This window comes from Aquarana catesbeiana, linkage group LG03, assembly GCF_042186555.1.
Source record: "Aquarana catesbeiana isolate 2022-GZ linkage group LG03, ASM4218655v1, whole genome shotgun sequence".
In the NCBI taxonomy this organism is placed as follows: Eukaryota; Metazoa; Chordata; class Amphibia; order Anura; family Ranidae; genus Aquarana; species Aquarana catesbeiana.
This window is the reverse complement of record NC_133326.1, coordinates 321,235,496-321,259,827: the sequence shown is the minus strand read 5'-3', so window position 1 is coordinate 321,259,827 and position 24,332 is coordinate 321,235,496. Positions and strand designations below refer to the sequence as shown.

Below are 24,332 nucleotides of genomic sequence, written 5' to 3'. Positions count from 1 at the left end.
CCACGGAACCTCCTTGGAAGTTACTGTCCAGAAAAGATCTTCTATCGCAAGGGTCATTGAACCATCCGGAAGTGGACTATTTTCAGTTAACAGCTTGGTTTCTGAAGAAGACCTCTTGAAGGCAAAAGGACTATCTGACAAAGTAGTAAAGACCCTTCTTTCAAGTAGAAAAGAGGTCACTCGGGCCATATACATGAAGGTCTGGAAAAAATGTAACTCCTGGTGTGCGTCTAAAGGCCTCCAGGTTAAGAGTTCAGTATCCGTTCTTGAATTTTTCCATGAGGGAATGGAGAAGGGAACGGCAGCCAGCACCCTGAAAACTCAGGTGGTGGCTTTATCTGTTTATTTTGAAAGAACTTTATCCAAAGAAGCTTTAATTTCAAGATTTTTCAGGGCACTAGCACGAAATAGGCCAGTAGCCCTTAAAGATTTTCCCAGTTGGGATTTGTCTACTGTTTTGCAGGGTCTCTTGGGAGCTCCGTTTGAACCCTTACAAGAAGCATCCTTGCAGAATTTGGTTCTCAAAACAATGTTTCTGGTGGCCATCACCTCTGCAAGAAGAATCAGTGAGCTCCAAGCTCTGGCAGTTACAGAACCTTTTCTGAAAGTTTTTGCAGACAGAGTTGTCCTTCAAACGGACCCAGCGTTTCTTCCTAAGCTTTCTTCTACCTTTCACCGATCACAAGAAATAATCCTGTCCACTTTCTCTTCAACTCCGACCAATCCAGGAGAAGTTTTTCATACTCTGGACGTGAGGAGATGTTGGTTACACTTCCTTACAGTAACCAAAGAATTCAGAAAATCGAATGTTCTTTTTGTGGTTTTCTCAGGCTCACGCAAGGGAGAGAAGGCTTCCAAATGTACACTGGGCAGATGGCTTAGATTGGCAATCACAGAGGCCTATAATTCTACGAGATCTATGGCAGTTTCCTGGGCTGAAAGGGCCGGTGCTACGCCTGAACAAATCTGTAAGGCTGCTACTTGGTCCAGCTATTCAACATTTCTCCGACACTATCGGTTGGATTTACTGTCCACCGCAGATCAAGCCTTCGGCAGGAAGGTACTGCAGGCAGTAGTCCCACCCTAGGACAAGTTTCTCGATTATCCTCTCCAAGGTGGTCCTGAAAGGCGATTTGAGAAAGGCATAGTTAGACTTACCGCTGACGGTATTTCTAAGAGCCTTTCAGGACAACTGTTACTTCCCTCCCTTTGTTTATCTTAGAAGTAGTTTTAAGTGTCTATCATGGTTGTTTGGTGGTTTTCTGTGCTTTGTTTTCCAGTTGTCGGAAACCACACAATAACTGAGGCCATGGTGGAAGAGGAGGGATTTAAAGGCTGCATGTATTTCCTGTGAAAAAGGCGGAGCTACGCTCTCTCTCCAAAGTTGTCCTGAAAGGCTCTTAGAAATACCATCACTGGTAAGTCTAACTATGCTTTTCTTATTTATCCTCTCTGGTAACTGTCCTAGAAGAGAATTAGGGAAAACCACAGTTATTACCGTTAATGCTATTTCCTGGAGTATTGCAGAACAGCACCTATCATTACCACCCAAAGTTTTTGCTAGTTGCTATTGATTTATAAGGATTTCCCCTTGAGCACATTGGTGATGGTTCTTACTTTTATAAAACAGAGGACAAGGGGGACTAAGAGGGGCTTTTAAACTATTTTTGGTTTGTGTTTCCTGTAAGTAGAGCCAAAAATTTTTCAGGTAGCTCTCATTGAAGACTAATGAAAATATTGTTACCAGTAAGGCTGCATTCACACTTTAGTTTTTTAAATTGCGGGCAGATTTGCCACAAATCTGTCCACAATTTGAAAGCGCCGATTTGTGAATGACATATCGCCGGACTCACATTTGAGATGCCATTTATTTGAATGACACCTCAAATAGCGGTGCGGGTCTGCTGCTATTGTTGCGTGATAAATCGCGCTGCAATCGCAGTAAGCATGTTGCCCAAAAGTAGCTCCTGAACTTTTTTGGGGCGACATGCTACCTGCGATTGCAGCGCGATTAATCGTGCCAGACCCGCACCGTGTTTTGAGGTGTCATTCAAATGAATTGCATCTCAAATGCGAATCCTGCGATTTGTCATTCACACGTTGGTGCTTTCAAATCTTGGGCGGATTCACGGCAAATCTGCCCCCTATTCAAAACGCTGAAGTGTGGATGCAGCTAAGTCTAATGCCCCGTACACACGGTCGGACTTTGTTCGGACATTCCGACAACAAAATCCTAGGATTTTTTCCGACGGATGTTGGCTCAAACTTGTCTTGCATACACACGGTCACACAAAGTTGTCGGAAAATCCGATCGTTCTGAACGTGGTGGCGTAAAACACGTACGTTGGGACTATAAACGGGGCAGTGGCCAATAGCTTTCATCTCTTTATTTATTCTGAGCATGCGTGGCACTTTGTCCGTCGGATTTGTGTACACACGATCGGAATTTCCGACAACGGATTTTGTTGTCGGAAAATTTTATATCCTGCTCTCCAACTTTGTGTGTCGGAAAATCCGATGGAAAATGTGTGATGGAGCCCACACACGGTCGGAATTTCCGACAACAAGATCCTATCACACATTTTCCATCGGAAAATCCGACCGTGTGTACGGGGCATAACTGTGGTTTTCTGAAGGGGCATGCACCAGGCTTGTCATCCATATCCTTCCTCCATTACCTGCTGAGAAACAAGCACATGCATGTGCATATCAGATGTCGGGACATCTGATATGCACATGCTTGGTCCGGATCAGTAACTTAATAGGTAAAAAATAAATATTAATTGTGACAGTCCTGGAACATGCATCTTCAAAAATAAGTCAGTAACGGTAACTCACGTATTTTTATCTTGGTAGCTTCTATTTAAATTAGATGGCTAAAATAGTTTTTGTTAAGCAATTAAGATTCTTAAGGTGACATGATTATTGTGCTGTGTGACATTTGCTCTTGCACTGTAAGGCAAGTTCAGTAAACATATGCTCTGTCAAGTATGCATGTTTATGCCACTATTTTTTTTGGCAGTTGGATCTTTTGATCTCCTCTTATTGTATACTGTATAAGCTATATAAACATTTATGGGGGAACTTGATATTTGCTGGAAATAAAAATGTCTTCATGCAGTACAAGACAGGTCATTTAAGTTCTTTAACTATGAGTTATATGCACCTACCTTCAGATGATTGGACTTCGGCAAAAAGAAAGCTGTGGGGAAATCCCCTATATAAACGTTCCCACTGGCAACTAGCCTCAGTTTTATTGCTAGTGTCTTTAGGTAATGTACCTCTTTCCTATGGAGTTTTTTTCTATAAGTTGACTCTTCTATCAAAATTCCTGGCTGCTCCATGGCCACTGCAGCTGAGCATTGGGGAACTTTACCCAGATCCCAGTTGGATGAAGATGTGGGTTCAGCCTGTAATGTTGCTTTCAGCACTGGATCCCTTACTTTAGCATATGGTGCATTGCGTTGAGTTAACAGCAGGGTGTTATAGAGATCCAGTGCTGAGTGTCAGAGCCCTGTCCCTGAAGACCCCTATGAGGTATGCCCACTGTGGGTTCTAATTCCTTGTATTCTGTCCAGAGTGTGGAGATGTCTGTCACAGTACGTGCATCCTTTAAATCTCCAGTTAGAAGAAAGAGAGCCATTGCTCTCAGGCACAGAGCTTGGTCGAGATTAAGGTAAGTATTATAGGGGTCTGGGGGTGGGGGGGGGGATACACACAGAAGTTTTTTTTTTTTTTTTTTATCATAATGCAGAGAATTCATTAGGGTAAAAAAGCTTCTACCTTTAGAACCACTTTAAGGCCCGGTTCACACTTGTGCGATGCGAGAACACTGCGAATTCACTGCGGGTTCCCGCATCGCACCGGCTTGCATATCAGTTCACACTGCCATATGCGAATCGCTGGGGAGTGTCAATACATGGTTAACGACACCCCCAGTTCAGCTTGCACTGAGAACCGACAGTTTGGACATGAATCGGATCGCATATGTGTGAACACACATGCGATCCGATTCTGGTCCGAACAGAAAAAAAGGTCCTGTGCGTGTTTGGACCCAATGCGTTGCGATATCAGCCATACTATCTGTATGGCTGATATCGCACCGCACAGACATCGCATGTAATGTGAACAGCAGTGTGCTGCGAATTACATGTGATATCTGGCATCACACAAGTGTGAACCGGGCATAAAGTTGTAGCTTGTTCCACAGCCCTGTAACTGAACAGTGAAATAAGGAGCAGGAGACTAATAAGCTCATTTCTTATCTGTTACTATGATCTGTCCTACTATAAGAATGTCCTTTGTTAACAGAAGCAGGGCCGTCTTTACTATTGATTGGGCCCTGGGCAAAAAAAATTCTTGGGCCCCCCCCCATGCAAATTGTCTCTCCACCCCAACATTCTAAAAAACAAAACACACACGTAAACTTATGTATTGTATTGTAACTGTACTGTCTGCCCTCATGTTGTAAAGCGCTGCACAAACTGTTGACACCATATAAATCCTGTATAATAATAATAATAATGATGGGGGGAAGAGATAGAGAAGTCCAGGATTATGGGTGTGGGGGGGGGGATACGGGAGTCCAGGATGATTGGGGGGGAGAGGTGGGGGAGTTCAAGATGATGGCGGGAAGGGGGAGATAGGAGTCCAGGATGACACACGGGGATTGGGGGTGTGTACTTTGAGGTGTTTGTATCATGCAGGGCACAGAAAAAAATCAGCACAAGGGGCAGTACTTGCATATCCTCCTCCCTCCCGCAAAGTTACCATCTATTGGTCACCTCTGCACATCACTTTGCTTACCTCTGCTCCCTCATCCACAGCTCATCTCTGTACCCCCCTCCACCCACAGCTCACCTCTGTATTCCACGTTCACGTCTGTACCCCTCCATCCACAGCTCACTTCTGTATTCCCTGTCTACCTCTTTCTCCCCCCCCATACACAGCTCACCTCTGTACCCCTCTATCCATAGCTCACTTCTGTATCCCCCATCCACCTCTGTACCCCCCCCATGTTCACCTCTATATCTTTCCGTCCACCTTTGTACCCCTCATCCAACTCTGTGTTCACCTCTGTACCTCCCCATGTCCACCTCTGTACCCCCCATCCATGTTCACCTCTATATCTTTCTGTCCACCTCTGTACCCCCCCCCATGTCCACCTTTGTACCCCTCATCCACAGCTCACTTCTGTATCCCCATCCACCTCTTTATCCCCCCATCCATGTTCATCTCTATATCCTTCCGTCCACTTCTGTACCCCCCCATCCCCCTCTGTACATCCCCATGTCCACCTTTGTACCCCCGTCCACCTCTGGGTTCATCTCTGTAACCCCCCTCCACCTCTGTACCCCCCATGTCCACCTTTGTACCCCTCATCCACCTGTGTTCTCTACTCTGTACCCCCCTCCACAGCTCACTTCTGTATCCCCCATCCACCTCTGCATCCCCCATCCACGTTCATCTCTATACCCTTCTGTCCACCTCTGTACCCCCCCCGTCCACCTCTGTACATCCCCATGTCCACCTTTGTACTCCCGTCCACCTCTGGGTTCATCTCTGTATCCCCCCCATGTCCACCTCTGTACCCCCCCATGTCCATCTTTGTACCCCCATCCACCTATGTTCATCTCTGTACCCCCTCATGTCCACCTCTGTACCCCCTCACCACCTCTGTTCCCCCGTCCACCTGTGTTCACCTCTGTACCCCCTCATGTCCACCTCTGTACCCCCTCACCACCTCTGTTCCCCCGTCCACCTGTGTTCACCTCTGTACCCCCCATGTCCACCTTTGTACCCCTTCCACCTCTGTACCCCCCATGTTCATCTCTGTACCCCCCCATGTCCACCTCTGTACCCCTTCCACCTCTGTACCCCCCATGTCCATCTCTGTACCCCCCCCCCATGTCCACCTCTGTACCCCTTCCACCTCTGTACCCCCCATGTCCATCTCTGTACCCCCCATGTCCATCTCTGTACCCCCCATGTCCATCTCTGTACCCCTTCCACCTCTGTACCCCCCATGTCCATCTCTGTACCCCTTCCACCTCTGTACCCCCCATGTCCATCTCTGTACCCCTTCCACCTCTGTACCCCCCATGTCCATCTCTGTACCCCCCATGTCCATCTCTGTACCCCCCATGTCCACCTCTGTACCCCCCATGTCCACCTCTGTACCCCTTCCACCTCTGTACCCCCCATGTCCATCTCTGTACCCCTTCCATCTCTGTACCCCCCATGTCCACCTCTGTACCCCCCATGTCCATCCCTCACTTCTGTACCCCCCCCCCCCATGTCCACCTTTGTGCCAGCAATTCTCTGCAGTCTGCACATATGGATCCCCTGCCCCTTCTCTCCACGTTGTTATTTTTTACCTGGTCACACGGCGGTGCAACACAGTCTCCGCCTATCAGACCCAGCACACAGCCAGAAAACTTCACTCGGCTGTGTGCTACACAGGTCTGCCAGGCGGGGGTGGGGGCGGGAGGAAAACAGAGTGCCGCTCTCGCTCTGTCATTGACTCTGGTGCTCAGCTCCTGACAGAGGGAGAAGCGGGACGAGCGGGCTCAAACACATTAAGCCCGCAGCTGTCCCGCTCTCCTGTATAATTAATGTAGCCGCTTGGGAGAGCAGGGGGGGGATCGGCTCCCCCCGCTACTCCGCAAAAACTGCGGGCAGCGCAGGGCTTAAGTGGCAGCTGCTTTGGGCCCCACAGCAATGACAGGGCCCAGGGCAACTGCCCCTTTTGCCCTGCGTTAAAGACGGCCCTGAACAGAAGTGCTGGAGCAGAAATGACTCACTCCTTGTCTTGCTTCTCCCTCCCTTAGTCTTTGCTGTAGAGGGACTGCAAGAGGCTGATAACAAGTTAAATAAATTTACTTATACTGCTTGCATTTTATTTACAGTGTTTCTAAAGCCTTAAGATTTTTCACCTTTATTCATTTTATGCATTAAGGTGAAAAACCTTCTGTGCTGCAGCTCCTCACCAGACCCCCCCCCCTCCCCCCCCCCCACACACACACACTCACACTTTTTTCTTACCTGAGCTCAATCCTATCCAGAGATGTGCAGCAGCTCCTCGTTGGACAGATTGATAACAGCAGAAGCCATTGGCTCCTGCTGCTGTCAATGAAATCCTGTGACGTGGGGCCGAGTCCTGCTGTCTGTGTCAATGGACGCAGCAGCGGGACGCAGCAGCGAGCCCGCACGGGTGCCCCCAGGGAAAGCGGCTTTCCGTAGGGGCACCCATGAAGGTTTACAACCACTTTAATTTAGTGATGTTTTAATGAATACAAAACTGTATTAAAGTGATTGTAAATGCATTTTTTTTTAAAATAACATGTTATTCTTACCTGCTGTGTGTAATGGTTTTTACACAGAGTGGCCGTAACCTTCCTCTTCCAGGGTTCTCCCACTGGCGCTTTCGGCTCCTTCTGTTCTCGGTGCACTCCTATAAGAAGCTGTTTCCTATGGGGCACATCTGCTGGCTCACTCCCGAACCGGGCTGTTTGCATCTGTTGACACACACAGCATGGCTTGCTCCCTCCTCACAAAATGTCTTTAGGAAGCAGCAGGAACCAATGGCTCCCGCTGCTGTCCCTGAGCCTGTGAGAGGGAAGAAAGAGAATAGCTTTGCTGCAGACGGACACAGCACTGGATCAATCAATGACTCAGGTAAGTTCTTTTGGGGGGGGGGCAACTATTGTAAGGTTTTTTACCTTAATACAGGTAATGCATTAAGGTAAAAAAAAAGTCTGGTTTAGAACCACTTTAATTTGTGGCTTTTACAGTTGCCTGGTGTTGAAATTGAAAGGATAAGTTCATGTTTGGAACATCTTACACCTGTATTTGGGGTGTAACATGCCCCAGCACCTCCCCCTGCACCCCCTGATCGCCCCTCTGTGACAGCAAGCAGGGATTCCTCTCTCCCAAAGCTCCTGTCACAGTCTGAACAACCACGTCATTCATTCACAGCAATCTGTGAATGAATAAATTACCACCGCACAGATGGACTGGTAGTTCTCATTGGACTGCAAAGGCACTGTTGATTGCCCTCATAGTCTGATGACACTTCCTACAACTTTCTAACAGAAAGCTCATACAGTGGTACGCGCATTAAAGTTGGGTGCACCTGAAGAACTCTGACATTGCACCCGTGATCCACTGATCATGGGTTCTATGCTTTGCAGGCTCCTGGGGGGAAAAAAAATAATAAATGCACATTTTTTTTTTTTACTGGAAAAATATGTGCATGTACTATTTTTTCCCTAATGGTGAACTTAGCCTTTAAAATTTGTTTTGGAGCACTTATGACTTATAAGACATTGAAATGTGGGGAATTACTTTCTAAAGCCTTGTTTACATTTTGTTCACACTGTGCTTCACATTTTAATTCTAGGCTAAAGATATCAAATTGGATTTATCTACCACAAGCACAGAAGTTTTAAACGTTTGCCAAAATCTAACCCAATCTGAGTTGCATAATGGGAAATTCACTGAGGGAGACCATGAACTTGGCTCAGGTAAAAGGTTAGAGAAATATATGGACTCCCATATTTGCGATGGTATCTGGAAGAGTGAAGAAGAAAAGACATGTGAAAGTCAGCCTTCGGACACAGCAGATGTAAGAAAGGAGTTTTTGGTGAGCTCTTCACAGGTAACAGAACAAACATTCAATTATAAAGTTTGAAGGTGAATTTTAACATTTTAAAATTGTCCTTGCGGCTCTATGACTCCAGAACCACAGGGCTCAGCAGCAAGGATGATGCTGATTGCTTCTGGAGCGGAGACCATCCCTATGGGTCTTGAGGCCCAGCTGTTTGCGAAATCCAATAAAAAGGCCCCAACCCTGTCACTGGTACAGAAAATATGGAATAAGGTTAGACAAATACAGGGGGTGCAAGGGTTCACGGATTTCAGTCCAATATGGGACAACCGCTCCTATAGTGAACTGGGAAAACTACAGCAAAGGTCTAGATGGTGTAAGCACGGGGTAAAACTACTTTCACATATATTTAGGGACGGTAAACTGCTTTCTTTCACAGATCTGCAAGCCAATTTTAACCTACTGAATGGTATGTTTTACTCATACCTTCAACTGCGACATGCTGTCGCTGCGCAGGGGAATGCCGTGGAGTGGATATTGTCATCCACTCTGGTATTTCATGTGCTGCAGTCTAGTAGTGAAACCAAAGGAATTATATCCCAATGCTACCAGATGCTGCTGGTGAGACACTTGCGGGCTTATCCATGCAAGGCGGCCTCTGCCTGGGAGAGGGACCTTGGCCAGATTACAGATGAACAGTGGGAGGAGGCTCTTCAGTCTATATCTACCTGCTCCCTTAATGTTGCACAAAAGGTTTCCCAACTATTTATAGTATTGAGAGTGCATTACACCCCAAAAAAGTTGCACAAGATGGGCAGGGCGGCAGACCCTCTGTGTTCCCGCTGTCAACAGCATGACGGGGACCTTATTCACCTTTTATGGCGCTGCCCGAAGCTCCATCGGTACTGGAATGAGGTGATGGGCACGCTCAATGGAGTATTTCAGACAAAGGTTCCCACCGATCCTAAGTGTTGCTTGCTGGGAATCCTGGAGGAGGAGATCTCGGAGGAAATGGATAGGGTCGCTTTCTCCAGGGCTCTATTTCAGGCCAGGAAAATTATCCTAATGGGGTGGAAATCCACACTGCCACCCACCAGGGGCTCCTGGGTGGAACACATGGGACAAACCCTTATCAGGGAAAAATATATATACCAACATAGGGGATGTCCAAGTAGGTTTGAGCGTATCTGGTCAAAATGGCTAGACACACCGGGATTGAGCCCGAGAGAGCTGGTGATGTCTAGACTCCTGCAATCTCTTTAAAACAAGTTGAGGGGGGGCGAAACAGATTATATATAATAATAACAATGTGGGCGGTGATGGTCAAAACAGGGAGAGTTGTATTGTAGATGTCTGGAGAAATGCAACGGATTGACAAACTAACTGGAAAAATTACTGTATACATGTAAGTGAACCTAATTGGTTTTAATGTTGTAACTGTAAATGTAACCTGAACATTGATTATTGTCGGAAAACATGTGAATGTTCAATAAAACCTTTTTGATTTAAAAAAAAAAAAAAATTGTCCTTGCAAATTTGACTTAGAACCGATCTCTACTGGTAACTTTGGTAATATCATATTCGGTTTATTCATTTTTTGTACACAGTGTTACATTCTTAGAATCTGCATAATGATTTTCTTACTTATCAGGATTCAACTGATAATAAAGCAAGCACTGACCCAGAAAACATGAAAGAAGATGATCACCCACAGCATTGCAATTCTGTGTTGGAAAATGATCATGGTTCTACCACTTTGAACAGTGAAAATGAAATCTGCATTTATGAACGTACAAAATGTGTTATACCCAGAAATCTTCCACTTCTTGAATTGTGAGTGTAGTTTAAACCTTCTTCACAATGTGATCTGACCTGTAACATATTCATTGTGCAGTAGCAGTATAGTCTGTGGCTTCTTTTTTTCAGTTCTTTCATCCTTAGCGGGACACCTAGCAAAATTAAGAAGACATTGGCTGAGGCAGAACTATTAATGGCTATCACCAGCTAAAAGTTTAAGTGTGGCATGTCTGTAAATTTTTTTTATTGCTGTCTGTGTACCTATTTGGGAGATTTCTCAGCGTAACAGATGTTAGAATTGAAAGTGAGGGAAAATTTCCCCACTTCTGCTTGACAGGTGTCAGACAAAACAGGAAGTGGGGCAAAAATGTATGCAGAAGGGACACATAAGTAAAATACATTTTCCAGTAGTGCAATGGAGGCTTAGATTTAGAGCTACTGCAAGAATTTTATTGTTGTCTTTGTCACTATGGGGAAGACTTTTCCTCATTTCCTGTCTAGGTGACAGGTGTCAGATAGAACAGGAAGAGAAATCTCCTTTATGGGTACACAAAGAATATTTCGGTTCTGGCAGAAAAATTGCTTCAATAGAGACAGAGATAGATTTTGAAACCCAGCAGGGGTTAGAAACCTTTCCCACTCTTACAGTAGTAAATTGTGGGGACCTAGGTACTGTGCTCCTGTTCTTCATTCATAGTAAAGAAGTCCAGCATAAAGCCCCTGAACCATTGTATAGTCTCTAGAGCAGGGGTCTCAAACTGGTGGCCCTCCAACTGTTGCGGAACTACAAGTCCCATCATTCTCTGCCCGTGTGAATCTTGCTTGTAACTGTCAGCCTTGCAATGCCTCATGGGACTTGTAGTTCTGCAACAGCTGGAGGGCCACCAGTTTGAGACCCCTGCTCTAGAGCTATGAATTTCTGTAGTGGCTCCCAATCAAGAAAGCGTCTTCTCAATGGAGTTCTGTCAATCCTAACATAAGATAATGTATTAAAATGGTTTTAAAGTCCAACAGTACTTTTACCTTAATGCATTCCCTGCATTAAGGTAAAAAAACTCCCCACTAGCCCCCCCCCCCTACAAACACTTACTTGAGTCCCCTCAGCAAGGCAGCAAATAGAGCCATAGGCTTATGCTGCTGTCAGTAAAATCATGTAAGGAGGGAGTGGGAGGCATGGCCAAGCCAGGAGGACACCTGATCGGGGGGGAAACCTATTGCACATGGCTTTGACAGCACTGGCAGGGAACTCCTGACACAGAGGTAGGGGGCTGCTCTCTGCCCTGGTCTAGAAAAACTTACAGCTCCCTACATCAACCCAAGCAGTGTTGATACAGGAATCTCCCCCGCTGTTCTAATGTATTCTGACAGGAGGGGCAACTCCCCCCTACCCCCATCAGAATACACAAATTAGCGCTGCAGCCATTGGCTGCATGCGCTGATCGAAATGCTAGTTTTGCAGTAGGGCCGTTCGACAGAAGCTAGTCTAACGACTCGCTTTTCTTGAACAGACAGGTATACGCGGACCGAAATTTGTCTGGTACCTGCTGAATCGGACGATTTTCGGTATGTGTATACCCAGCTTAAGAATACACCAAGTCAAAAACCCCTTTTTCTGCTATCACCTGCAATTTTTTTTAAAGTTTGTGACAGGTTCTGTTTAACCTGCTTAGTAATACATTTTACCCTGAAAAACAAGCAAAAATCGTATCTTTTTTTTTTTTTTTTCAACACGTTAAATTGTGTTTGAAAATTACTTAAACCCCTAAAACATTATATATTTTTGTAAAGCAGAGAACCTGTACAATAAAAAGATATTTGCAAATTTTGATGATATTTTTCAGTAAGCACACACTAAAATTATTAAAGTGCATACAAACTCAATCTACTTTCCATTTTTTTTGCTAAATTTAAAAAACGAGCGTGTGTGGAGTAAATATGTACCAAATATGTCAAGCCTTAACCACTTGCTGACCGGCTCAAGCCGATATACGTCGGCAAAGTGGCACGGGTGCGCAAAATCACATGCACATGCACAAAATCATATGCACATTTGTCCTGGGGGTACACATGTTTACATATGTGCAAGGGCGTGGGATCCTTACATTTTTATTTATTTTTTTTAATTGTATTATTTTTTACTTCACATTATTACCATAACAAGGGGTTGATATGCCCCTATGTGGTAGTATTTTGCAATGCCAAGTTCCCTTTATAGTGACTCCTGATTTCTCCCATGTACTGTGCCTAAGGTGATCAAAATTATAGTCCCTGATCAGCTACTATACTGGCCACTACCAGTCATTTCCAGGTACTAGCCTGGATATGATTAGAGTAGAGTGCTTCTAAGCTTACAACAGAGAGGGAAGATCCACGAATGAGTACTCACTGATCTTCCACCGCTCTGCCATTCTGAATGCCTGGCATTAACCCTGAGCATTACTTGGGTTTAAAGTTTAATGTTAATGCAGTAATGGTCATGGATAACCATTTTTACATTGAATTCTAACACCAAGTAATGCTTGGGATTTATGCCAGGGGAGGTTATACATACCTAGTAAAAGAAAACCTATACTGAGGTGAATAGGTTGGCATTGCTCATTTTTTCCACTCAAAATTCTAGTTTCATGGCTATCTTGCTAATAAAATAGAATCCTATGGTCACTGAACTAGAAAAACTATGTAAACCAGATGTTCTGATCTAAGTACTTGTTTCAGGTCCAAGACTCAAAAAGTATTGCAGCCATTGGTTTAATAGCCAGTATTTGAATATGAATAGATTTTCTCACAAAATATTTTTCCTTTAAAAGATCTCTAAATAGTGATGCCTGCTACATCATAATGAACTGTGACCACATATTCTTTATGGGCACAAAGTTTATTTACATATAGTCTTATGTCCGTTTCTTTTTTTTAGACTGCTTGTTAACACTAAAGTATTCAAGGAAGAAGAAATGTCTTTTAAAAAGAAGTTAACACCTGTATGGAAAATTATAGCTACTCACAGGTATTTCATGAGGGAAGGCAAGATATATTGTTTTGTGCATTCACTTTTTTAAGTGTATGCAAATGCTAAAAGTTGAACTCCAGACAAAATTATTTTTTTGTTTGTTTTCTATAAAGTAGAGAAGAATTTTACTCAATCTGTTTGCATTCAAACTTCAATAAAAAGTAGGGTACAGAAAGGAAAAAGGGAATTAAAAGAGAAGTGTGGATTTACAAAAAAGCAAACATACATACATACTCACCTAGATGGCTGCCCCCCGCCGGCTCTACATCGAGAACTGAGCGATGAAAGACCGCTGATCGCTCAGTTCTTGGTCTTCATTGAGCAGACTGACTGGCTTTCTGCTCCTCCAGCACTCAGTGGAGTGCTGGGCTGTGGAAGGGGCAGGAGCAGCTGGCTCAGGCTCTCAGTGGCATGCTGAGAGGTTGAGCCAGCTGTCGGTAAGGCATCTGGGTGGATCCCAACATTATTGTCGGGATCCCTGTAGAGCCTGCATCGGCTCTGTGATGTCAGCCTGTCACTTCGGCCTGTTGTCGGCTGACTCTGGAACACAGGTGTGCAGAAATAAGTGGACTCCTTTGATCCCCAGGAGAATTATGGCAAAAAAAGCTTTGGCCATACTTCTCCTTTAAAAGCAACTACACAAAATGGGTTGGACATTGAGGGTCATATGTTGGTTGGTTCATAATGAAATGAAAGAATACAACGATGATCAACTATAATCTTGATGAAGCATTTATTGCTGTGTTCCTTTTAGCAGATTTCGCTTCACTTCCTTTATCATTGACAGTAGCACAGTAAAATAGAAAGTGGGCGGCAATGCTACCTCTAACAGTTGTCACTGAAACAGGAGGTAAGGGTTAATTATCTAATGTACATACCTGTCCTGGTGACAGCAGCTAGTGTATGTACAACAAACTTTTTTTTGTTGTTGGACAACCGGTGACATCACCTTCCATGCCGGACCTTCAGAGCACCGTGCTGGAACCGTGGGCTCCCGCGCACATTTGCAGAAGTGGCGTCATCACCGGCTCCGGCCACTCACACAGCCAGGGTCCGCGAACCCGCGAAGTCTGCAAACCCAGGAAGGAAGACCGGGGTTTAGATGGAAGCCCTGTCAGCGGTGCTGCTGGAGGGCATAGCTCTAAGGTAAGTAAGTTTTTACTGCAGCGGTTTACAACCGCTTTAACCACTTGCCGACCGCTCTATAGCTGAATGACGGCTACAGCGCGGCTGGACAGTTCTTGGGCGTCCTCCCTTGATCATGTGCGCCAGCTGCAGAGTGCAGGTGGCACACTCTGTGATCACTGTGTCCAATGACAGCTGATCACGATGTACACACAAGCCGGTTATCGGCATTCCTTTCGAACCGATAACTGGCTTATCAGTGTCCTGATTATCAGTGCAGTGCCAACAGAGCCACCAATCAGTGCCCACCAGTACTGCCAATCAGTGCCTCCTCATTAGTGTCACCTATTTGTGCTGCCTATCAGTGCCCATCAGTTCCCATTGGTGCCGCCTCATCAGCGCACATCAGTGAAGGAGAGAAATTACCGGTTTGCTAAATTTTAGAACAAACTATGAAAACTTTTTTTTTCCCCCTTTAAAATTTTCGGTCTTTTTTTATTGATTTAGCAAAATATAAAAAAACCTAGTGGTGATTAAATACCACCAAAAGAAAGCTCCATTTGTGTAAAAAAAAATGATAAAAATGTCATATGGGTACATTGTTGCATGACTGCGCAATGGTCATTTAAATTGTGACAGCACTGAAAATTGGCCTGGGCAGGAAGAGGCTAAAAGTGCACAGTAGGCAAGTGGTTAAGCTATCCACAATTTAAAAAAAATGGCTGAACATACACTTTACATGTCTTCCTATTACTTTCTGTCAAGTCTTTGTGTTGTATAAAAGGCCAATAGGTTAGGAGAACTTAGTGTAGCCCCCTTTATCAGGGCTTATGACTGTGGATAGGCTAATCACAAGGTGTGCTTGTCACATGTTGACGGTGGACAGGTTCAGATGTACTTTGTATACTGTACACAGTGAAACAGACAGGCTCGTCAGCAACTGGTGCTACTACAAGCAGCTGGTAGCTGAGCTGGAATTTTTCAGTTTGTAAATTGTTTCCCCTGGGGGTGTTCATTTACCTAATGTACGGTAAGTACTATGCAAATTGGAAACATGCATCATTCACAAATTTGCTTTAGTTGTAGAAAATATTGCTTGCTGAAAGCATGAATGACTTCTCAGGATATTGAGATATCAGTCATGAGAATTGGTCATATACAGTGCATCTGGAAAGTATTCACAGTGCTTCACTTTTTCCACATTTTGTTATGTTGGAGCCTTATTCCAAAATGGAATAAATTCATTATTTTCCTCAAAATTCTACAAACAATACCCCATAATGACAAAGTAAAAAAAGTTTGAAATCTTTGCAAATCTATTAAAACTAAGAAACGAAAAAAAAAAAAATCACATGTATAGTAAGTATTCACAGCCTTTGCCATGACACTTAAAGGAGTTGTAAAGGCAGAAGGTTTTTTATCTTAATGCATTCTATCCCCTCAGCCATCCAGAACACTCCTCCTGATTGTCTGATGCAGAGCAGCGGCGCCATTGGCTTCCACGTCTGTCAATCAAAGTCAGTTAGCCAATCAGGGGAGAGAGGGGGCAGAGCCAGGTTGGGGCTCCATGTCTGAATGGATACACGGAGCTCTGACTCGGCTTGGGTGCCCCTTGTAGCAAGCTGCTGGCTTAGGGATACTCAAAGGAGGGTGGGGCTAGGAGCAGCAAAGAGGGACCCAAGAAAAGGAGGACCCAGGCTGCTCTGTGCAAAACTAACTGCACAGAGGAGGTAAGTATAACATGTTTGTTATTTTTTTTATTATTTTATTTTTTTAAACAAGCCTTTACAATTACTTTAAAATTGAACTCAGGTGCATCCTGTTTCCACTGATCATCCTTGAGATGTTTCTACAACTTGATTGGAGTCCATCTGTGGTAAATTCAGTTGATTGGACATGATTTGAAAAGGCACACACCTGTCTATATAAGGTCCCACAATTAACAGTGCATGTCACAGCACAAACCAAGCCATGAAGTCCAAGTAATTGTCTGTAGACCTCCGAGACAGGATTGTATCGAGGCACAGATCTGGGGAAGGGTACAGCAACATTTCTGCAGCAATGAGCACAGTGGCTTCCAGTTTGGAACCACCAGGACTCTTCCTCGAGTGGGCCACCCGGCCAAACTGAGCGATCGGGGGAGAAGGGCCTTAGTCAGGGAGGTGACAAAGAACCCGATGGTCACTCTGACAGAGCTCCAGCGTTTCTCTGTGGAGAAAGGAGAACCTTCCAAAAGAACAGCCATCTCTGCAGCATTCCACCACCAATCAGGCCTGTATGGTAGAGTGGCCAGATGGAAGCTACTCCTCAGTAAAAGGCACAAGACAGCCTGCCTAGCGTTTGCCAAAAGGCCCCTGAATGACTCTCAGACCATGACAAACACAATTCTCTGGTCTGATGAAACATAGATTGAACTATTTGGCCTGAATGGTAAGCATCATGTTTGGAGGAAACCAGGCACCGCTCATCACCTGGCCAATACCATCCCTAAAGTGAAGCATGGTAGTGGCAGCATCATGCTGTGGGGATGTTTTTCAGCAGCAGGAACTGGGAGACTAATCAGGATTGAGGAAAAAATGAATGCAGTAATGTACAAGACATCCTTGATGAAAACCTGCTCCAGAAAGCTCTGGACCACAGACTGGGAAAGTTCATCTTCCAACAGGACAACAACCCTAAGCACACAGCTAAGATAACAAAGCCACTCCTTTGTTATCTTATCTCTGTGAATGTCCTCGAGTGGCTCAGCCAGAGCCCAGACTTGAACCCGATTGAACATCTCTGGAGAGATCTGAAAATGGCTGTACACCGAAGATCCCCATCCAACCTGATGGAGCTTGAGAGGTCCTGCAAAGAAAAATGGGAGAGACTGCCCAAAAATAGGTGTGCCAAGCTTGTAGCATCATACTCAAAAAGACTTGAGGCTGTAATTGGTGCCAAATGTGCTTCAACAAAGTATTGAGGAAAGGATGTAAATACTTATGTACATGTGATTTTTTTTTTTTCGTTTTTTTATTTTTAATAAATTTGCAAAGATTTCAAACAAACTTTCTTCACATTGTCATTATGATGGGGTATTGTTTGTAGAATTTTGAGGAAAATAATGAATTTAATCCATTTTGGAACATAACAAAATGTAGAAAAAGTGAAGTGCTGTGAATACTTTACGGATGCACTGTATACAGTAACATACACAGAAAATTCAGCACTGACCTTCCGCAACCTTTCCCCATACAGCTTTATAATTGGGTAAGCAAAGCCAACACAGCCAAAATACAGTTAAGGCAGGAAATTTAGAAAGCCACATAGAGGAGTGGAGATATAGCAGTCATACCACTAAAATAGGTAGTTTTTAACGTGTCCATAGCCTTAAGTAGTTTTTTTCTTATTTGCTAACTTCCAAGCCACGTTTGAATTTTATTACAGATATGCAGGACCATTCTTGAAGCCAGTGAGAGAAGGACAGGCTCCAGGATATACAGAGATAGTTAAGCGGTCAGTTCAGTTACAACTTTATATCATTTAAACATCATCTCAAAGCTTGTATAAAATGATACATTTCAAGAGCCTTTAGAAGGTCAGTAAATCTAGTCCATAGTCTTGACGGAAGTCAACTTTTTCATACTGAAATATCGAATAAAATGCATAGGGCCATAGGTTGCTTGCCTTTAAATATATTTAACCTATCAAACAGTCCATATTCTTAATTGTTAATTTTTAAGTACAGTAACCCATAGCAACTAATCAAAACCATTTTTTTTTGTGTGACTTTATCAGAGTGAACTATAATTGGTTGTTTAAAGTACAATTTATGAATAGGAATTCTTTATTGAAAAGAGCCAGAAATCACACCATGAACAAAAAGTAAAATTATTCTGTAAGGGCCATATTAGACATGTGCAGAAAGAAAAAAATAGTTTTGTTTCGATTTGTTATTTAAATCATTTTCTTTAGTTAAATCCATTTTTGAAATTCATTTTGTTTATCCGTTTACAAATTTGATATTTAATTTAGCATTCAAATTCGAAACAGCATTCGAATTTGAATTGGCATTCAATTTCAAATTTATTCTATTTGAAATTTGAATTTCGAAAGGTGGTTATATTCTTTCCTTTTTTTTTTATTCCATTCTTTGAGTTTTTTCTATTCAATTCTTTTCTATTATATTCTATTCTCTTCTTTCCTATTCCCATTTCGTAAGACGGTTATATTCTATTTTATTCTATTCTTTTTTTATTCTCTTTTTATCTATTCTATTCAAATTCTAATTTATTCAATTCAAATTTTTGGAAGATGGTTATATTCTATTTTATTCCATTCTACTGAATTCTATTCTATTGTTTTGTTCTAAGATGTTCTGTTCTATTCTATTATTTTCTATACTAATCTGTTCTATTAGAATTCAAATTTATTCTATTCAAAATTTGAATTTTTGGAAGACGGTTAAATTCTTTCTATCCTACTTTATTCTATTTTATTGTTTTTTCTATTCTATTCCATTTTTTAAATTATCTATTCTATTTTTCTTCTTTTCTATTCTATTCTAATCTATTCTGTTTGAAATTCAAATTTCGGAAGACTGTTATATTCTTTCTGTTTTATTATATGGTATGTTTTTTTTCTATTCTATTCTATTCTATTTTTATTATTTTCTAGTCTATTCAATTGTAATTTATTCTTTTATTTTCTATTACATTCTTTTCTGTTCCCTTATTTTCTATTCTATTTTATTCTATTCTTTTATTTTCTATTCTGTTCTGTTTTACTCTATTCTATTTTATATTCTATTATATTCTTATATATATTCTATTCCTTCATTCTCTATCATATTTGATTCTTTTATTTTATATTCTATTATGTTCTATTCCTTTATTTTCTAATTTGTTCTATTCTTGTAATTAATTCAATTTCAAATTTGATTTGATTTCGATTCGAATTTCGGCTGAATTTTGTTTTGTTATTTCGGATTCATTTAAATTCTTTACTATTGTAATGAAAAATTTGTCCAAATTTCGAATCACACTAGGACGACTTGGGATCCGACTTTTAAGCCCTCAAGTCGCCCCAAGTCTCCCCAAGAAGAGATTTGCATTACAGTGAATGAGAGCGTCTTAATTGACACTACTGAAGTCGCTCCGACTTCAGAGCGTACTACTTGTACTACTTGGATCCGACTTTCAGGTGACCTGTACCCATAGAATTCAATGGAAGTCGCCTCCAAGTCGGATCTCCATCTATATTGAAGTGACTTTACAGGAAAAAAAATTAGTTTGCCCAGGCAAACCCCTCCCTCCCAGAGAGATGATTATTCTGTGATTGGCCACAGCCAAAGTCGCCTGTCCTGGAGGCGACTTGAAGTCGCGTTGTAAATTGCTTAAAGTCGCGCTGAAGTCGCGTTGAAGCCGCGTTGAAGTCGCCTTCCAAAGTCGCGCTGAAGTTGTGTTGCCCCTGTGTGAAATCGAGCCTTATTGTCCAAATATTTATGTTGACAAAATTCTACAATTTTAGGCCTATGGACCTCAAAACAATAAAACGTTGTTTATCGCAAGGAACAATTAAGACAAAAGCAGAATTCCAGAGAGATGTCTTGCTAATGCTTCAGAACTGCATTATGTACAATAATGTACAATATACACTACACCAAAAAACACTGGAGATGCAAAGGGACGTGGTGGAGATTCTACAGGTAGGATGATAAAATACTTGAAGTTTGCTGGTCCCGCACCAAAGTTTTAATTTATATCATAAGCTTATTGCCTTCTACTGATGAGTGTATATAGTAAAATAGCTAAATGCAAGTTGGAAATATACAAACTACAAATTAAAGCAGTGTTAAACCTAAAACTGAAAATGTAATATATTTTGTAGTCTATCAGTCATTAGATGTGGTGGCTGCATTCGTTTTCAGCGATAAACAAGTTAGCTTGGAATAGGCAGCTGCACACTACAATGGGGTACCAATAAAAGCATCTTTATTGTAATGTAGACAGATGCAGTAACAGGAATGAATGGAAGGTTAACATGTTTCACACATCTTGTGCTTTGTCATAACATAATTATGACTAAGCACAAGATGTGTGAAACATGTTAACCTTCCATTCAATCTTGTGACTGCATCTGTCTACATTACAATAAAGACGTTTTTATTGATATCCTGTTGCAGTGTGCGGTTGCCTATTCCAAGTTTTCTTGTTTGTAGTGGTGACGAGCCATGCCAGCACCTGTGGGGTTACCTGCTGTAGGATCGCCTCAGCTCACCTGGAGCGGTAATTTCTCCTCTGCCTTCCTGTCTGCATTAGTTTTCTAATGCCTCTGTTTTCACCTGGTGATCTGGCCAGTAACACACCTCTGGATAAAGGAGCACAGGGTGCACCTTTGGACAGCAGCATTATCAGTCTGGGGGGAGGGAAGTGTTAGATGGACTAGCAGATTTATATACACTAACAAATTGAAGCCAAACTCAAGCTAATACTTTATAGTTAAACAAACTGCTGTCTCTGAGCTATAGAACAGAGGTTGTTGGTGCACAGGTATCTACAGGGTCAGTAATCATTTGCAAAGCCTGCCTATTATCCTAACTACCCCTCTGTTTTTTGATTTATGTTGGATGTGATATGCATTGCAATAACGCGTGGTGTAACACCCTACCTCAACGCACTATACCACATGGCACTTTGTACTGTGAACGGCTATACTGTACAAATACCATGCATTGTGGTGCACTGTTACACAAATGGCGCTGGTCCATTAAAACCTGCATTGTGATGCGTGGCAGCCCATTCACTGCAGTGGAAAAATGTGAAGGGAACTTAAAGAATACCTGTTATAACATCATTTTAAGAAGTATGCTATTATTGTAGGCTTACTGAAAATTTTGGTTGTCTAGCTGTCTCTGGCTTCAGTAATTTCTGATTTACTGATCTGCTGCAACCATGCAACAAATAGCCATTATCTCTGTGTTTTTTCTGGGTTAGTGACAAATTGAAAGTCAAAGCATCAATATGACAAGCAGGGTGCTCAGGAAGATAAATCAGCAATAGCAGCATAGATACTTCTGTCATAACAGGTTTTCTTTATTAACCACCTCAGTACCACGGTGGACTCAGTTTTCTGAACGCTACAACAGAAAACACACACAGGCAGGCAATGCGCCTGTGATCAAGCTATAATTGGACAGTTCAGATCACAATGTACAGAACCAATCAGAGTGATACTCTGTATCTTGTGATCTCTATAAACCAATCACAGCATCACAAATGTAAACACTGCCAGTTTTCACAAACATTCAGCCCATTTACAACTGAGTAAGGCTGCTTTCACATTGAGCAGTTTTTGAAGTGCGAAAAGTGCAAGAAAAGCTGAAAAAAAAAGATGCATCCCTTTAAATTCTATGTATGTCTTCACACTGGTCTATTGGGCTTCCATTGCCGTGTAAAAAATCCAACCGCACCAAAAACACACCTCCCACTGAAATGCATTGAAGACGCCGCTAAAACGCAGCAAAAACCTACCGTGTTGAATTTTTGATGTGGTCTTTGAGTCACGTGTCCTGGGAAAATCCCACGACAAGCGTAGTAAAATCGTGGCAAAAAAATGCATATGCGTTTTTACCATGTTTTTGCTACGGATCAGTGTAAAAGTAGCCTAAGAGGAATGCTGAATTTCAAAGGCGAAAATGGGTGTTTTATAGTGTCACTTATCATTAAGGCTGGGTTCACACTACAGTAGAACCTCGGATTACGTGCACAATCTGTTCCAGGAGTATGCTCGTAATCCAAAGTACTCGCATAGCAAAGCGAGTTTTCCCATTGAAGTCAATGGAAACGAAAATAACTCGTTCTGCATTGACTTCAATGGGATGCAATACCGCATGTGGCCAGAGGCGGGGGCACGGGAGAGCCTTGGAAATGGCTGAAAAGGCCCAAGGACACTTTGGCGGACCTCGGCAAACCTCGGAAAGACTTCCTACCCAAGATTTGCCGAGGTCAGACGTGCTGTACTTGGGCCTTTCTGTGCATTTCCGAGCGTGACGTTTGGCTCTGCTTGGCTCCGACGTCCCCCCCACCTCAGACCAAAAGCGGTACTGCACACCGCTTTGGCCTGAATCGTGCTCTTTTTGCGAGACAACACTCAATGGAGTCAATGGAGCCCAGGTCACACAGCTCTGGGACGGCTGCAAAGCGAATTGCACAGGAGTCCTGTGTGTCTTCTGGTCCGTTTCAGTTCCAAATTCAGCCAAAAATTCGGATCCAAATCGGACCTGAAACGGTGAACAGGGACGCACTGGACCCCCTACTGGGAGCCGCTCCGCACGGAGATGTGAACCCAGCTTTAAGGTAATTTTGATTAAAGTAAGGAAATAAAGGTATATGAAAGCAATCCCACATTTTTGGAGTTTCTTCCTTTATATAGTAAAAAACGCAGTGGTTAAATACCAACAAATGAAAGTTCTATCTGTTTCCAAAAAATGATATAAAGTTCATTTGGATACAGTGTTGTATGAATGAGTAATTGTCAGTTAAAGTATCATTGAAAACTAAAAAAATTGGCCTCATAATGAAGGGGCATATACAGGCTAGTACCCAAGTGATTAAGAAAGCGCACTGTATTTTGCAGTCCTTTAGAGGGAAGGATTTTTGGTTTTGTTTGGGCCAGAGATGACTAGCTGTCGTTGTTGAGTATACCCCAAGCCCACTCTGGGCTACTTTTTAATTTAGCCATGCAGTGGGGTTCCCCATACTGCATAAGGTAAACGCTCATTTGGCTATGGGAGAAAGACATTAAATGAAATACTACCTAATTCCTTACTTCCACAAGCTTCTTCATCTGTGTGCAGCTGGTCATAGCTGACTTCATTGTGTACAATACAGGACCAGCAGCTCTGCACTGAACAGGAGGATGCTAAGGGCATGCCCATATTCCGGAGCCTCAGACCTTGGAGGAGAGGGCTGGCTACCAGGGTAGTGAAGAATAACATCGATATTTAAACTTCCTTCCCCTCCCAGCCAAATGAGCATTTAACACATGCAGGGCAAGGATGACTCCCTACTGCATTGGTCAATTTCACAACAGCCGGGTTTGGTCTATAATATACTGTATTTCATACCTTGCATTAATGACGGTCAGAAAGCTGCAAACAGCTTCCAATAGTGAGTTGGAGTTGTGCTTGAACTAATAGGATGCACAAGGAATGGATCCTTCCTTTTTGGGATGTGTGCTAGAAGTGATGACACATAAATACCTTCTGTTTCAATAAGTCATATTGTACTTTGTGAGATGGGCAGTTTAGCAGAATGCAATATTGCAGTTGTAGAAGTGTGTCTCTCACTTAACCAATTGTTCCTTTTTGCTTATTTGTGTTACAGGTTCTAAATCTGCAGATGTACCAAAGGTATAAAACGAGGAACTGACAATGGATTGAGAAACCATATTTTTCAATTCTCTTTCATGCATAATTCTGAATTCTTCAACCTAAATATAACTAATCTGAGCTGAATTCTGCTTCTATCCAGAGTTTCTGCAGCAGATATCGAATGCCAGTTCACACAGTTCCAAAGTTGTTAATTTTCTACCTATTTTCTGTAAACAATCATTTTTATATACACTGAGAGCTGCACCGTGAGTGAGATGCTCATGTATGTATTTTTATTAGGCTGTATTCACACCTAACACATGTGCACCACAATACACTGTATACAGTACGTGTGTTGCTGTTTATTCAGGCATTTACAACACACTTATACAGTATAAAGTAATCTCCTACTCTTCAGCAAAATGCACTGTGCGTTGTAGTGA

The 24,332-nt window shown here is 42.7% G+C and overlaps 1 protein-coding gene across 4 annotated transcripts in view; it reads left to right on the top strand.

Moving 5' to 3' along the window:
• The window catches only part of BRD8 (bromodomain containing 8), a 108,120-nt gene extending 84,074 nt beyond the window's left edge, over nt 1-24,046 (top strand). The window contains exons 22-26 of one of the 4 annotated variants that reach the window (XM_073620431.1): nt 8,402-8,659; nt 10,260-10,441; nt 13,320-13,409; nt 20,046-20,223; nt 23,903-24,046. In XM_073620431.1, the coding sequence (XP_073476532.1) occupies nt 8,402-8,659; nt 10,260-10,441; nt 13,320-13,409; nt 20,046-20,223; nt 23,903-23,947 (753 nt within the window). In that variant the 3' untranslated portion in view covers nt 23,948-24,046. The remainder of the gene's footprint in view (nt 1-8,401; nt 8,660-10,259; nt 10,442-13,319; nt 13,410-20,045; nt 20,224-23,902) is intronic. The other 3 variants (XM_073620434.1, XM_073620433.1, XM_073620435.1) reach the window with 3 other exon arrangements.
• Nucleotides 24,047-24,332: the final 286 nt, after the last annotated feature.